Genomic DNA, 16457 nt, shown 5'->3' with positions numbered 1-16457 from the left:
CGGAAGATGAGGCAGGATCTCGTGTCAGTCATTTCTTGTGTGTAGACACGAAGAGCTGCTCACAGCGGCCGTGGAGGCTTCTTGAAGACAGTCCAGATGTTATGGATGAGTGTTCTCCCTTGCGTCTGCAGGGCAAAAGGAAATCAATATATAGGCTTTCTAGATGTCTGGCAGTATTGAACCATGACAGGGTCTGGCAGGAAGTGGGGTTCTCAGAAAGCCAGCCAGTTGTTTTACCAGTTGTAGAAGAAACATTTATTCCACATGAAATGCTGAAAACTCTGACTAAAAGTATTGGTCCTTGGAGGATGCATCTGAAGGGACTGTTAAGAATCTGACACCGTGTAGATGTGCTCAGGGATTTCCATCCTTTCCAGGGCCGTTGGACTTTGCAGTTTCCTTTGTCACGGCAACATTAAAGTGACACAGCGTCCGGGAGAGTGGCATTTCGTCACAGCTGTCTTCTGCTTGTCTGTCAGGGAGGATGTGGAAAGTTTCTCTGCTGCATCTCTCAGGGATGAGGTGTCTGCCACACTCATCATGCGAAGTGCAGAATCCCTAGAAACTCTGGGCTTTTGCATTGTAATTGACCGATAATAACTCTGTAGGGATGTTAGAATATTCATATTTGTATATATATGTATATACTTCAATAACAAAACCGGGCCATTTCTGGTACAAGGTAGGCGAGCGAATGCTTGTTGAATGAATGAGTCTCTCTTTATCATCCATAGATCAGCTCATTTGAAAAGTATCCGGAGTATACAAAACTCAGTTTCGTTAGATCGACCTTGGAAAAACACATGAATCCTAACAGGCTTTCTGGTTAATAGGTGTTCTGTACGAGATGCACGTGAACCCTCTTTCACCACCAGTGATTAGACATGATGGGTTATTTTCTCATGCTTTAGGCAGAGTTGCTCACCGCCTCCCATGGGCTGCTGTTGTATCTTATTCACACCTCTGAGGTGATTATGTCACTGTATTTTAATTCTTTGTTAGTGTATTTCATTCAGTGCCTTGAAGGCAAGGACGATTTCATCCTCTCGCTCTGTTACTTGGTGCAGATTAGCACATCAGCAGTGCTGAATGCCAACTCTTTGTAGGAATCAGTTAGTGAGCTTCTTGTTCAGAACACCTCTTAACCTGAAACCTCTGGCAACTCACGGCCTGTTCCTCAGTGGATTTAACAAACCTGAGTTTTAGTCTTACACATCTTCCCCACCATCTTGACTTTCCAGCCCACCTGGAATAAACTTCAGACTCAATACTAAATGCTAAGTTCCAGTCTGCGTTTCATAACAGATGTGCCAAATTAAATAAGGGGTGGGAGGACACAGACCGAGGCTTCTCAGCCCCAGAGATAGTACCCTCACCGCCAGCAAGTTCTCTGAGGCAGAGACACATTCGCACTTGTGTCTGTGTCCCAGGCTCTGCTCCCGTGACCTTCAAGTGCCACAGCCTAGGAGGTCTCGGGTAGATGATTGCCGAGGGTGGCAAATGAGTGAGTCTCTGTTTTCATAGTTTAAGGCCCTGTTTAGGGAAACTTACTTTTGATCTCTTCAGGACAGCACTTTTATTAGCATCTCCTGTGTAGCAGGTACTGAGACAGTGACAGTGACTCTCTTTTCTGTTTGTTTGCTTTCCAGGAATATGTATAGATGACACTACAACTAACCAGCCCCCAGGGCAGACTGCACTAGATAGATGTGTGAGGTAGGCTGGGAGCCCAGAGGAGGTAGTGATTACCTTGATGGAACAGAGGGGAAAACTCTCAAGAAGGAGGTGGTTTTTGAGCCAGTTTTATAGGGAGTTATTTTTATAAGTCCCTTATTTTTAAGGGACCGCTATAAGTCCGCTTATTTTTGTAGCTTGCAGATAATGTATTAGGTGACTCATTTCGGTTTTTTCTTTTTCTTTTAATGGCTAGTACTTGAAATTTTCAAGACAGTTGAGAAGAGAACTTAGTAGGAATGGAAAGAGGATGATTCAGACAAATTTTTTTACCTGAAATTAGGCATCCTGAGCCCTTGATGACTTGATAATCACTGGAAGCTGAGTTACTCATAACATACCCGAAAATGGTCTGTTCACGTTTTTTCCTGCCTTCCTCAGAAACACAACAGATTGCTGAGAAGGGCAGATGCACAAATCTGATGAACTCTCTTTCAATTTAAAGAGTGCCCAGGAGTATTCATTAAATCAGTAGCCGTGGTGGAGGTCTGCTCTGCAGAGCGAGTCCCCGCTCCTGCCTTTGGGTCACTTATTAAATTAAACATTAAGCACATACCCACCCGACACGGGCCTTACCCACAAATGATTAAAAAAAAGTCAGAACTTAACTCTAGTCTTTAATTTTTTTTTAATTGAAGTATAGTTGATATACAATATATAAGTTACAGGTGTGTACAGTATAGTGATTCACAATTTTTCAAGGTTGTACTCCATTTATAGTTGCTATAAAATATGGGCTATCTTTCCTTTGTTGTACAACTCTAGTCTTTAATTTATCTTGTCGTCCTGCTGTGTGGTGAGCGCTGAATTGCGTATTGATCATTTCTCCTTGGCATTTACAAAACTCTAATATAGGTCTATCTTAGCATTCACCACAAAGTCGGGCACACAGTAGGCATCAGTGAACGGATGGACAGGTAAGTGGCTGAATAGGGTACTGTCACAGTACTCATGAAAGTCCTGGGAGAAGCAGCGTTCCTGATAAAGCATCCCTGTTTCCAAAGGTCAGATACATAAACCACCCTTTGGACAGCCCAGCAAATCACAGGGTGGTACCTGTGTACCTTGAGCTCTGGAGGAGAAGCCTGGGGTTTCCGCCTTAACCTCACGTGCCGTGACCGGCCGCAGGTCACTTGGTCTCTCTGACTCTTTCTGAACTGGTTTTTTTAGGACATTAAATATCTGCATTCTGATTTCATCTCTTAAACCCGTCTGATAATCCCCTCCCAACAGGTAACCTGTATGACTATTTCTTCCTCTGGCCTCATGGAAAGTATCATGTCCCACCTGAAACTTCAACCTAGTGAGCTAACCTTTCCTCCCTATCTTGTGTCAGACTCCCTTGATTTCTGACCTCATTTGTATGGATTATGGAATGGACATACGGAAGCTGAGATCACGGCATTAGGATTTTGAAAACTGAGAGATTGTAGTAGCAGAAGCATAGCAAGTTCTTCTCTGAGTCAGTGTATCCAGGATTAATTATGAGAACAGTCAAGGTTATATGCAGGTATGTTTTTCTTAGTAGGTAATCCAAGGTGTTTTCTTTGGGGGCATCTCTTCCTAAACCTTGCTTTGCTGGACTCGGAATGCAAACGAATTGTTGTCATTGGCTTGATAGGCAGCACAGAGTTGAGGCTGTTGGCTAACAGCAGGTTCTGCCGTTCACAGCAGACCGCTTTCTAATCCATCCTCCCAGCACCCCCTGCTGTCGGTACCATCCATCTCCCCATTTTCCCGGTGAGGAAACATCGCGTCTGTGGTTGAGTGGTTGAGTGTAAGACACTGAGTGACTTCGTCAGGCCTGTGAGGGAGCTGACTTCAGGGCCCAGACTCATTACTTCCAAGCGCTTCTGCCTGCTGGCACATACAATGTGCCACAAGGCCAAATGGAAATCATGTTTCAAGTTCATTGCTGTTTTGACTCACCTAACAGAGAAAACAGAATGTTTACTTTTGTGGATAGTAATGCTTTATCCAGCCCCACTGATGCTTCATGAAACAGAGCCATAGAAATCAGTCTATTTAAAACTTTTGCCCACACCTCTAGGTTTTTAAGATACCAGCCTGCCCTATAAATAAACATAAAAGGTGCTGTCTACTAAATTTAGTGAAAATCAGTCAACTCCAATGAAAAGCAGAAATTTTATTCATTTTCCAAGTAGAAAATTTAAGTCAGAGGAAAGAAATGTAAGCTCTTCTATGCAGTTTTATTTATTTTGTTTCTTAGACTTTCTGCCTTAGGTACTTGGCCCCTTCTGACGGAATCATTGAGAAGGGCCTGCACATAGTGCGTGGGGTTTGTAGGTTTTGTGGGATGATTTTGACCAGTGCCTCGTATCATGCATTGGTAAGAATGCATCTGAGCTCACAGGGTGGCTGGCTGTGTATGAATTCAGTGGACAGATTTCAGTGTCATCTGTCGTGGGAGGTTTAGTGGAGGAATGACATAGCAGCCTCAATTCAGTGTTTCTTGAGAGCCCGCTGTACCCACCACAGTGCCCTATGCCGTTGTCAGATGTAAGAGCTTTATCTTTTCTGTGTTGTGTTTAACTCTCCTGAGGAGCCCTGCAGGGCAGTGGGTTAACACACTGACTAAGAGACAGACGCTCTTTTTTTTTTTTTTTTTTTCCTGACATATAGTTGATTTACAATGTTGTGTTAATTTCTGCTGTACAGCAAACTGACTCAGTTATACACATATGTACATTCTTTTTTATATTCTTTTCCATTATGGTTTATCCCAGGACATTGAATATAGCTCCCTGTGCTATAGGCCCATGTTATCCATCCAGTCTGTACGTAATAGTAGGCCCATGTTATCCATCCAGTCTGTATGTAATACTTTGCATCTGCTAATCCCAAACTCCCATTCCGTCCCTCCCCCACTCCCCCCTCTGCCTTGGCAACACAAGTCGAGACAGACACTCTTTCTTCTTTTTAAAGATTTTTTTTTTTTGATATGGACCATTTTTAAAGTCTTTATTGAATTTGTTACAATATTGCCTCTGCTTTATGTTTTGGGTTTTTGGCCCCGAGGCACGTGGGATCTTAGCTCCCTGACCAGGGATTGAACCTGCGCCCCCTGCATTGGAAGGCAAAGTCCTAACCACTGGACCACCAGGAAGTCCTGAGACAGACACTCTTGATTCCAGATCTCACCTCTGGCACTGAGGAGCTGGGGGGACTCTGAGAAGGTGCCTGAAGCTGTTCCCTCCCCAGAGGAAAGAGGAGGGGAACGAGTCACTTACCCCGAAGGTGACAGGCAGCATCTTCACGGAATCTAAAAAGTCTACATACAGCCGACCAGACTCCCAAGAACATGCCGCCAGGGTAGGAGAGCACCAGACAGCTGCTAACATATCAGGAGCCACGCAGGGCAGAACTTTAGGAAAAATGCAGTATGGCTCCTGTGAGACTGTAGGGAGATGTGATTACCCTCCGAGTCAGTGACTTCTGCTGCGACGTGTCTGTCCGTCTTTGTGTGCAGCCTCAACATCTGTGGTCTTATTTGAACAAATTCATTTGCCCAGCTGGTTATTCCCCATTTAAAGTCATAATCTTTTGTTTCTGACATCATGGAAAAGGGTACGATGTCTCCGAGGAACAAAGAAACAGAAAGGATATCATGATGATGGTTGGTTGTCCAATGGATTGTTTTCCAAGAGTTGTGCTCTGGGTCTCTGGTTACCTTGAAATGGCCTGGTTTTCTGTCTGGATGAATTGCCTATAAAATAATTTCCCGTGATAGATATCTGTATTTCCCATAGGTAATACTACTTTAAAGCTAATAGTTAAAAAAGCAACTGAACCTTATTGACTGCTTTTAACCGCCCAGACTTATTGAGGAGCAAAGGACTCACTGTGTAACCATAGCTGAAGGAAAATCCATTTGGTCAACACCATCGCTCACCATATTTCAGCTTCATGCACTTTTCAAAATCGATTTTACTCTTCATTTTATGAAATTGCCCCCAGTGCTCGTCAGCTTAAGGGTGCTTTCACAGTTAGTCTGTACACTGAAAAAATAACCAATGTTTTGTTCTGGTCAAGTCGAATCAAAAGGTGCGTCTTCTAACTTGACTCCTGCAAAACCCACAGTTCATTCACTTCACATGCAAGTGGCAAGGGGCTTTCAGAGGCGAGGCCCCTCTGGACCCAGGCACCTGCCCACTGCGGGTGCAGTCCTGAGCGCCAGCCTTGGGGACTCTCAGGGGCTCTGTCCCCAACCCATCCCGAAGCCTCATTTCCTGTCTATACAGTAGACAGGTTTCCTTTTGGGGACAGTTAACAGAAAGCTGCAGCGGAGTAACACAGGTTTCGTCCATGTCAGGACCATTTTGACAGCAGTGGTTTTAGGCTCACTGAAGTGTGATTACCATCAGAATTGATTTCTTGACAACATTCTCTTAGTGTCCGATTCTCGCAGTCTTTGATTATGCCTGTCTGCTGTCAACTTTTATTACCTGAATTATTTGGATTTTGATTGTCCAAGGGAGAGTCCTCCTCTCAAATTGGTTTCTCTCAACGTCTCTCCTGGAGTGAATGAATGCATCACGGAGAATGTAGACTCATTTCCACGCGTCTAAGCCAGGGGTCAGTGAGAACGCTCCCCGAGTCCAACTGAGAGGTGTGTGCTTCCCGGCTTTGCTGGGAACAGAGCACAAGTGAAATTGATGGGACCGGAGTTTCGCTCAGATTTTAGGGGCTCCCAAGCTCTCTGGGAACGTGACCCAGAGGTGGAAATTGTGGGGACCAGAACAGGACTGTAGACCCATCTAATCATGTATTCCTTGAGTCAGACTAAAGAGCATACGCTTGGTGTCCTGAGTCAGTTTCAGAGCCGCTTGAAAGTGGCAGTGATGGTTCAGGATTCCAGCTTCCTACACACACTCGGTGGAGAGTGCCGTTTCCTGTGCCAGCCTCACACCACCAATTAACTACCTTTTGTTTTTCCCCACTGATGAATCCTCTGAATGAGTCTTTTTTTTTTTTCCTTCTCTTTCCCTGAAGGATTTCCACAGCCCCTCCTTGTTTCCGTGAAAAGCAAAGGGAGGCTCCGTTCACAGCGTAGACCCCGCCTCCCGCCCCACGGCCCGTCCCAGTCCCTCCCATGGCCGTCCCTCGTAGGGGCTTCCTATCACCTAATTTCCATTTCCACCCCAACACTAGCAGTGACGTTATCTTCAGGGCGATGTTTCACAAAGTTGTTGGGTTCGAGTTCTTTTTCTTCTCACCTTGTAAGAAGGATTAGACTCAGGAGTGATGGGGAAGCACAGAGCTCCCGTCGACGTGCGGATGCCGGGCCCTCTTCCCGTGGCGCGGTCCCTGTGGGCACCTCCCTCTGCAGGGCGACTCCTCGTGGCTCCTGCGAGCGCGGCCCGGGCGGAGCCGCTGTCTTAAGTTGCAGGTACGGGGTCCCCTGAGCTGTCAGCCACTCCCCCCCCACAGCATGACCTGCCCAGTTAGGTGTAACCTCGTGCGTGAGTCACCCGCATCGGAGGAGCCAGAGTGCGACGAAATACCATGTGCTTGGCCGAAACTATGTGAGTGACAACAGGGTTTTGTTCTGCAGTGTCAGGGATGCTGCAGAATCGGGCAGCACTCATGCAGGCGCGCTCCTTGACTTCTCTGGGGAGGGGGGTGGAGGGACGCAGGGGAGAGGCCCCGGGGGCGCTCCGGCCGCCCTCCTGGCCCCCCGGAAGCCCTGTATGGGGGGTGCCACCGTTTCCTCGGTACCCCCCCCCCCCCCGCCCCGACCTGGGAACCGGTGTGTGTCAGCCGCAGCGGAGAGCACCACGTGCTCTAGGTGTACCTTGGCGACGGCAGCACCTGAACTCGCCATTTTCTTCTCCTAATTTCTAAGCTAATTGCTGAGGGCCTTTGCTACATTTTTAGTATGTTAAGAACCTTTGAACAGCCGGCAGCTCTCAAAATAATGCAAGTGGTGGGGAACTGCGTTCTTTGGATGGGCAAGTTGCCTCGTGTTGTGCCCGGCCCTGGCGGGTGCTCAGTTTCAGTCCCCAGGAAGGCGGGGGTGTGACTGTCCTTCGTCAGCGGCAGCGGAACCCAGAGGGTGAGAGCACAGGCTGCAGAGCCCCAGCTCTACTGTTTTCTCGCCGTGGGACCTCAAGCAAATCAGTGCTCAAAGCGTCCCCACCTGTAAAAGAGAATTCCACTAGTACCTTGCCCACAGAGTCGGTGGTGGCCCTGGATGAGTTAATGTAGAGAAAGCACCCGTTATTCTTGCTCTTGGAACTACTATTAACATCATTAGCAGCAGCAGTAGCCACGCGCCGTCCCCACCCCCTCCCCACACAGGGCTGGCCGCTGATCCCCGTGTAGCAGGTATTCAGGCAATAAAGCCAGGGTCCCCATAGCTGACGGGTCACTCGCTGCCACATAACCAGCTGTCCCACAATGTGTGCTCTGAGGCCTTTTTCTTCTCCGAGTCTGCCACGGGGCAGCTGTCTCTATCGGGTTTCATTCTCCTTCTAAATATAGGCCAGCCTCATCCTGCCCTATCATCAGATTCCCAGGGTGTGTGACTTAGGACAGGAATGGCAGTTGAGAAATCAGCCTTCATTCTCTTGCAGCAAGTCTTCTGGCATTTGGTCACCTCTGAAGGTAGGCTGGGAAAGTCGGCTGCAGGGCACCTGGGTTTAGGGCCCGATGCAAGCGTGGGTCAGGTTCCTTCCCAAAGCAGCAGGGAAGGGGAGGTGACCCCTCTGCCTTGCCTCACTCCAACAGTGACCAGCGGACAGACCCACTGGCAGTGGAGGGTTCGTGTCTGCATCCAAGAGGCTGGCCTGGCATTGGCTCTGCGTGTCATGGGATGCTTTGGGAAATTTGATTAAAATGTGAAAAGGATGCTTCCCAGTTAGTCGCAGAGCTGTGAATAGTGTCTGGTGCTACACAAAAGCCAGGACCAATTGTCCTTGCCACTTGGGCTATCTCTTGAAGGAGCAGTTTGAGACATAGTCGGCCGGGAGGCTTGATGCCCTGTGTAGCTGAAGGTTCAGCTCTGTCTGATGTGGGATAGATTAGTGCTGGCTTGTTGCTTCTGAGAAGGACGTTAAGGGTCCCCTAATGCAGTGGCCTTTCTACGTTGCTCTTTTTTTTTTGGCTGCACCACGCGGCTTGTGGGATATTAGTTCCTCGACTAGGGATTGAACCCGTGCCCTTGGCAGTGAAAGTGCAGAGTCCTAACCACTGGACTGCCAGGGAATTCCCCTGCGTTGCTCATAATATGGTTTTCATGTAAGGGAATTAACTGGTCCATTGTTTTCCCGAGAAAACCAGGTGGCTGCGCGACCATGTTCACAGGGACCTCTGAGATCTGGGCCAAGCTTATTAGTATTTGCCAATCTCACAGAAAAACGAAGAAGGCCTTACCTAGAATGCTGTGTGTTTTTTTCTTGGTAAGCGGGCTTCTGATGTAACGAGCCCGAGCGGGCAGCCCATGTGTGACTTTGCGTCCATCTGTCATTCTCCGGGCGGTGGCAGCTCGGCCTCCTGCAGCCCCGCTGCCCACAACTCGCCCTGTCACGATCGCAGACTTTCCCGTCCACTGCAGATTGTGTACTGAACCCACATATCCCCCAGTGAAGCACAGTTCCAGCTCGGAGAGGCTGCCTCACAGCACTGACGTGAAAAGACAAACAGAAATCTGACTTGCCATGTTATCCATCCAACAAAAAAACCACCCAAGGGTAGAGGAATAGATATTCATCACGTCCCAGCAACTCAGCCAGGCCTGTGAGTTCAAATGCAATATTTCTAGGTGGATTTAGAAAACCTTTCCTCGGCAAGGCAGAGTCCTCCTCCTGACAGCTCTTTTCACCAGCAGGCCAGCCTCTCTGGGTTAGAACAAAGGGAATCCTGCTTATCTGATTTGGGCCGGGTAGCGGGTTTTCTCCCTCTCCAGTGGTTTGTGTGCCTATGTGGAAGTTTGAATACTTTTCCATTAGTTAAACAGAACTTTCTCTTCATGCTGCCTGGGTTTGCCTTTATCTGTAGTCAAGCGTTGGCTGCTGAGGTGGCCTTTGCCCTGGGTTAGCATGAGCAGAATAATACCATCAGCTTGAAAAGAGATTCAAGAGATGATTATGGGATTATTCAGTAGGCTTGTCACCAGAGAATGCAACTGTTATAAAGGGCACGTAGTTTGTTTTTGTTTTTGTTTTCTTACGGAATTTCTATTTTAGCAGCTGTGTGCCTGTGTGTATATTACAGCATCTACAATAACGAAATATTGAGAGCACTTTTGTTAGTGTGTCTCGCTTCTTGCCAGTATCGTATTTTTCCAGAATGTTCTTTTGGTTAATGAAGGTTCTCTGAAAGGGGCGAGGGTGAGAGCCTTACCTGCAGTATAAAGTTAAAAAGGAATATTTTAAGGAAAGTGTGGTTTGACTTGAATTTCAGCAGGTAGGGGAAACCTACTATTTAAAATGCATTTGGAAACTTCAGCCTCCCAGATGTGGGTGGAACATGTTTTTATTTTCCTCATTGAAAAACAAAGGGTGGGCTTAGCCAAATTTCTTGGTTTTGCCAAATCCATCTGAGCAGGCAATGTAGTGTATAACTCAATGAGTGCCTTGGGGGTTACTCTTAGGCATAATTGTGGCAATTCCAATATTTAAAGGTGAACATGGTATGATAAAGGGTGAGCGTTCACATGTGATTTTTTTTTAAGAAAACACAAGGCGATGGGAGACGTTGATTCACCCATCGATGCTAAGCAGGCAGCTGCCATGACCCAGCACTGATGGAGCTCTGGTCACAGGGAGAACGGGCAGCGTGGCCTCTGACTCACAGAGTTGGCGGGCCAGAGGGGGAGGAACAGTAGGGGCTTCTTCAAGCACGTCTGCTTGATGAGCCAACCCAGGTGATTGTTTTCACAGAGCGCAATGAGAGCCAGGATCAGCTGGGCCTCCCTCCGCTCAGAGGCCTGCACCACCCTCCACCCATCACGTGGTCTAAGTGGGTCACGTGCCTGTGTTCTTACTCATTTTGAAAACATGTGAAAACCGCCTCTGTCCCCTCTGGGGAAGATGTGAAGATAAGCACAGTTACCATCCACTTTTGATTTTTCAGAAGTAGAATATTCTGTCTGTTCCTTCTTGATCTGCTGCTTTTCTTACCTTCTTTTTCTAGCCATCGCTAGGACTTACAGGAGAAGACAGGCCTGGAAAGCGACAGGACGGTAAACTCAGGCTAGACATGCTGCTCAAGGATAAAGGTTGTAGGGTAGGGTACCCATGGCTGACACTGAGAGGGCGAATGTGTTTAGGGGATGTCGGGTTTCATCGTCCTCTGGTCCACAAAGTCCAGGCTCTCTGCAGTATGTTCATTCCTTTGACAGAATGCTGTATAAATGCATGGTGACAGTAGTAGAAGTAGTAGAATACTTGCTATTTACTGAAAGTGATCAGAATTTTCTGGTGACATCTCTGTGTTTGGGGAAGTACCAGTAGATGTCTCAGGGCTGCAGAGGGTGACAGTTTCAGAATGCTGATCTTCCATTTTTTGGAGGCTTTATATCATTTTCTTTTTCTTTACAGAATGAAGTTGGCCTACTGGAGTTCTTCCAAAATGTGATGAAAGAAACTAGGGCAGAACCAAAAAAAGTGACTAGTTGGGTCCTCAACACTTTTCTGGGCTTTTTAAAGCAACAGAACCTTGCCGTCAGTGAGAGGTGAGTGGGGTCTGGGGGCTCGTTTTCCTTTGTGGTGAACTCTAGGTCCAGAAGCAGTTGACACAGGGCAGGGCTGGTGTTCTGCCCTCCTTCCCCCTCAGGATCTCCTGACGAGACACAGACATCCCCTGTGAATGTCAGAGTCTAAAGCTCTCCGCCATCCCCTTCACATCTGAAAGCTCGTTTATTCCGATCTCTGACCGTCCACGCTGTCCTTTGTACTGTGCTGGGCTGGGGGCCTACAGATGAGTAAGATGAGGAGTTTCCTACCTGCAGGGCATCCAGACTGTAAGAAAGCAGACAGTTGGCTCAGTACGATCCCGTTGCACCGCAGGTGTGTTCAGGCCACCACGAATGCACAGAAAGGGGACCTGCACCGAGGCTGGGGCGTCAACCAAGCTTTCCCTCAGGAGGGAGAGTGAGGTTCCCTCAGAGACCAAGCCCTGAGGAGTTGCCAAGTGGAGGGAGGGTTCCGAGCATTCTGGACCATAGATGCGATTGTGTGACACTCAGAAACAAGAGGCGTGGTGGGCTCAGGAGGCCCAGACGCTCCAGGGTGCTCGGGAGGGAGCAAGGGAGCTGCAGGGATGGGCAGGGCCATCCGGGGGGCTTCACACGCCTTTGTCAGCAGCTGTCAAAGGCCTGAGAGCGCACGCTCGCCCCAGTTTCCCTCTGGGGGGATGGGATGGAAGATGGAGCCGAGGTGGGAAGCCCAGTTGGGCACCTCTTGCAGGCGCGCCCGTGTGAAACTCCTGGTGCCTGGGCCCGAGTGCGGTGGAGCAAGGTGAGGTCAGTGATCTCAACCCCACACGACTTGCGCCTCCCTCACATGGGCAGTGGGGTGAGATGGAGTGGGGCCTTTCCACCTGGTGGGAGGTAAAGGAAGAGGGACGGGTGGGGAGGGTGCCATGTTCCTTTTGGACACGCAGGGTTTGAGTTGCCTGTGGGACAGACGTCCCCCTCGTGGGGTGACTGATAGGCAGTCAGATATATGGGCCTGCATCTGCTGGGAGACGCCTGGGAGTGTAAATCCCAGAGTTCTCACTTGTTCAAAACTCAGCACGTGTTCATTGAGACCCTGCCCTAGGCTGAGTTCTGTGCTGAGCGTGGGGAAAGCCGGTCCGTGAGACAGACGCGGTCCCCGTGGTCCTTACAAAGCAGCGAGTTGGGTGCCCTGAGAAGGGGGAGAGAAGAGCTGAGCTCCCTGCTGAGTGAAGGGTGAGCGGGGCCCAGCAGACCAAGTCCAGCACGCGCTCCAGGCGTGGAGAGCAGCGTGTGCACGCGGCTCGAGGGGAGCCCGAGCATGGCATCTCGGGGAAGGCAGTGCACGGTCCAGCGTAAGCGGATCGTGGACTCAGCGATGTGTAGACGGTACTGGAAGCCGTTGGAGCGGGTGAGAGCTGTCGGGGAGGATACCGTGTGACCGGGCCTGAGACTCCCTGGCCCACCCAAGGAGCATGGGCAGAGAAGGAGGGGGAGAACCAGGAGCATGGGTGTCACAGGAGCCAGAGAAAAGGAGAGTGTCAGGAAGGAGAGAATGAGCAGCGGGTGTTCATCAGGGACACACAGGCAGGTGGTGGGGCCCAGCTGGTCTGGGGGAGCGTCATTGCTGCAGCAGCGCCCACGGCCACGGGGAAGCAGAGCCGGGGAGACAGGCGTGTGCTGACTGATACATGAGTCCAAAGAGTCGTCTGTTCAGAGAAGTTACCCCTGTGCGATGCTGGCTTCATGTTTGGCCTCTTGCTCGCAGTGTGTATGCACAGGTACCAGCATGGCCACGTGGCTCTGTTTCACCTCCTCACGTGGCTTCTTACCAGCTGTGACCTTGGATGAGTCACCCTCAGTGCCGTACCTGTAAATGACAGTGATAGTGCCTGCCTCCAAGGGTTTCTGAGAGGAAAACACACGGTGCCCGTGGGCCCTTAGTGTCCGTTTCCTTCTCTATTCCGTGCTGGTATGTGAGGTACCAAAACGATGCCCCCCCTCTGATCCCCAAACTCCCATGGCATCTGTTGCCTGTTTGTCTTTCCTTCTTGTCCTCTCCGGTTTGACCTCTCTACTCAGAAACTTCAGTCTTCACACTGAAAAGCCCGGGCCCATTCAGGCAGAGTTGATGGAGGAGGTATAGCTGTACCAGGGCCTGAAAGGATGGAGAGGACTTGGTGAAGGAGGGGCCAGGCGACATCTGTGGGGAACCAGGGCGTGGGGATGGCGAAGAAGCAGCAGCTTTGGGGAGCAGAGGGTGGAAAATGGCAGAAAAGTACAGTTGACCATATGATTGGGGTCAGGCCGGAACATGGAGGGTGTGGAAAGTTGCAGGAGTTGAGCCGTGAATCCGGCACTGGCTGTAGAGCACCCTCTGTGCGGAGCTCGTGGAGAGCCAAGCAGGACCCCGGCCCGGCCCTTAAGAATCTCTGTGTCCTGGGGAGGACTGGACTTGTGCACCAACGCTTTTACCTCAAGGCAGAATGGGGTGCTTCTTGTTTAGAACTACTCACAGTGCGGTGCAAGCAGAGAGGGAAGAGACCACATTCACCTGAAAGGCTCCGGGAAGGAGCGGTTGGAGCTTTGGGAGGAGATCTAACTCTTAGCTTTAAAAAAGTGTTTTCTATGTTGCTGGCTGATTGCTAGAGTCACTGAATTTCAGTCTCAGCAGAGACCTGAGCTACCTCTGGTTCAGCTCTTTCATTTAGCAGAGGAGGAAATCCAGGCCCCGAGAGGTAAGGTGCACAACTGCTCAGACCGGAAGCCAGCCCCCTGACTTCCAGACCAGTTTCTCTATATGTTGATCTGTGACATTAGGAGTTTGCTAACAACCATTTTAGGAGCTTCTACAGGAGCTGAGATTGATAAATTAGCCCGTCAGGGGAACTTGGAGCCTCTGGTATTTATCCAAACAATTCATAAGCACTAGAGTCTTAAGAACTCCAAGGGGGGCTTCACCTGGTAGCGCAGTGGTTAAGAATCCACCTGCCAATGCAGGGGACACGGGTTCAAGCCCAGGTCCGGGAAGATCCCACATGCCGCGGAGCAACTAAGCCCATGCGTCACAACTACTGAGCCGCGTGCCACAACTACTGAGCCCACGTGCCACAACTACTGAAGTCTGCGTGCCTAGAGCCCATGCTCCACAACAAGAGAAGCCACTGCAATGAGAAACCCACACACTGCATCGAAGAGTAGCCCCCGCTCGCCACAACTAGAGAAGGCCCGTGCACAGCAATGAAGACCCAACACAGCCAAAAATAAATAAATAAAATGAATAAATTTATTTAAAAAAAAGAAAAAAAGAACTCCAAGGGCACCAAACTCTAAATAAAAGTGTGCTTGGTTGTTCCAAAGTCAAGCAAGGAGGAAGCTAAGGAACAGTTCTGTGCTAGAGTTTATGTAGAACAGGAACTGAACAGGAAGCGAGCTCTGTGTAGCAGCTCTCACAGTCTACACAGTTCAGACAACCATTGCCTGGGCTGCATATACCAGCCTCACCTTGGAGCAAACATTAACCAGTGAGCAACCTCGGCAGCTGGGCTAACGTTTCCAAAGCCTAGAAGGGCAGTAGCTGCAAAGCTAGCAATAGTCTCATGATGACACCAGGCAAGGGACACTCCAGAGATCACGTTGGCAGGAAGTGATTTTGCAAGTGAGCGTTCATCTTTAAAGACCTCTCAGAAGACTGGTGTTTAAAGGGTCTGGCCAGAAAAGTACTTGTTGAACTTGGCTTTTTCATTATTTTGAGTATATTGCTTTTTTGGTTAATAACTCATAACTATTCATACCAGGTTTGATTTAGTTAGGAAAGTGGAAGTTACTGATTCCGTGACCAAGTATTTCCTGGTAATATCAGGCAGGTGCAGCTGTCCAGTGGTTCACTCCAGCCGAGGGCCTGAACTTCCGGGTCAGCTGCGGGCAGCAGCTCCTGAGGCGCTAGGAAACCAGGGAAGGCCTTTGAGCTGAGAAGGGGCTGAGGCTGACAGGAGGATTAGTCCGGCAGTGTGATATGCGGGGCAGCGTCCAAGAATGGGATATAGGAGGTGGGAGCCTGTTAGAGGTCACAGCCGCAGGCCTGTTTGTATACAGCCTGTGAGCTAAGGATGGTTATTACCGCGTATATTTAGAAACCAAAACAAAGAAGACTACATGACCAAGACCAGGTGTGTCCCACAGAGCCTTAAATATTTGCTCTCTGGCGCTTTCCAGAAGTTTGCCGACCCCTGGCTTAGAACGTATGGGGAGACAGGAGGCTGGGCCACTCCTGGCCAGCGGGAAGAGGTGGAGGAGGGCAGTCAAGGAGGGGGAAAAGAATGGGAGGCCCAGGGAGAAGGGGTTTTCTCAGGGGGGGCTGCAGCAGGGTGGGAAGCTATTACGTTTGGTAACTAGTGAGGGGAGGTGATTTTAAAAGAACAGCATCTGCAGAGGGATAGGGTTGGGATCCAAACAACAAGGGCAGACAGTAGCCACTGATGCTCTTCATTGGTAAAAAATAATAATAATAATAAGGTCAGGCAGAAGCAAGTGACTGCAAGATCACTTGGAGGCATTGTCAAGACAGGGCAGATCTGAGCACTTGTGAAGGTGTGGGGTCAAAGCCGCAGGAGGGAGGAACCTGGCATCCGAGTAGGATGCGTAGCAGTGGCAGGTGATGCAGGCAAGAGCATGGGTCCAGGGGGCTGTTTGATGGGAGAGGAGGAGGCGGGCACCCTAGAAAATTCTGAGCCTTCCATCAGCGGGTGACCTTATGATGCGGGAGGTGAGGGTCCGTGCTGAGCAGGGGCGTGGGAAGGAGATGCTCTAGAACAGCAGCTTGGGTGGGAGTGGCAGGCAGGGGCGCTGGGACGTTAGCGAGATGAGCGGAAGGATTGCTGAGAAGCTGCCTAGGTGTCCGTGTCTCCCTGTCTTTCTCCGCGAGCCTCTGTGTCCCATGAGCTTGGGCCTAAAATGAGCTTGGGGGTTGCTATGGGCGGCACATTTCACAGGAACGGGGGTGGCTGTGGAGGTGTCAGGGTGTCTGCTTCCAGAATCCAGGCTA

The 16457-nt window shown here is 49.6% G+C and overlaps 1 protein-coding gene across 5 annotated transcripts in view; it reads left to right on the top strand.

The window, feature by feature from the left end:
• The window catches only part of GATB (glutamyl-tRNA amidotransferase subunit B), a 78106-nt gene that overhangs the window by 48902 nt on the left and 12747 nt on the right, over positions 1 to 16457 (top strand). For all 5 annotated transcript variants that reach the window (XR_451673.2, XM_057546676.1, XM_007189410.2 and 2 more), the window contains one exon: positions 11298 to 11431. Coding sequence is in view for 4 of the 5 variants with exons in the window: in XM_057546676.1 (XP_057402659.1) it covers positions 11298 to 11431 (134 nt within the window). In the remaining variant the exon portion in view is untranslated. The remainder of the gene's footprint in view (positions 1 to 11297; positions 11432 to 16457) is intronic.

This window comes from Balaenoptera acutorostrata, chromosome 5 (assembly GCF_949987535.1).
Source record: "Balaenoptera acutorostrata chromosome 5, mBalAcu1.1, whole genome shotgun sequence".
Taxonomy (NCBI): domain Eukaryota; kingdom Metazoa; phylum Chordata; class Mammalia; order Artiodactyla; family Balaenopteridae; genus Balaenoptera; species Balaenoptera acutorostrata.
The sequence above is the reverse complement of the archived record's forward strand: the minus strand, read 5'-3'. Positions and strand labels throughout refer to the sequence as shown.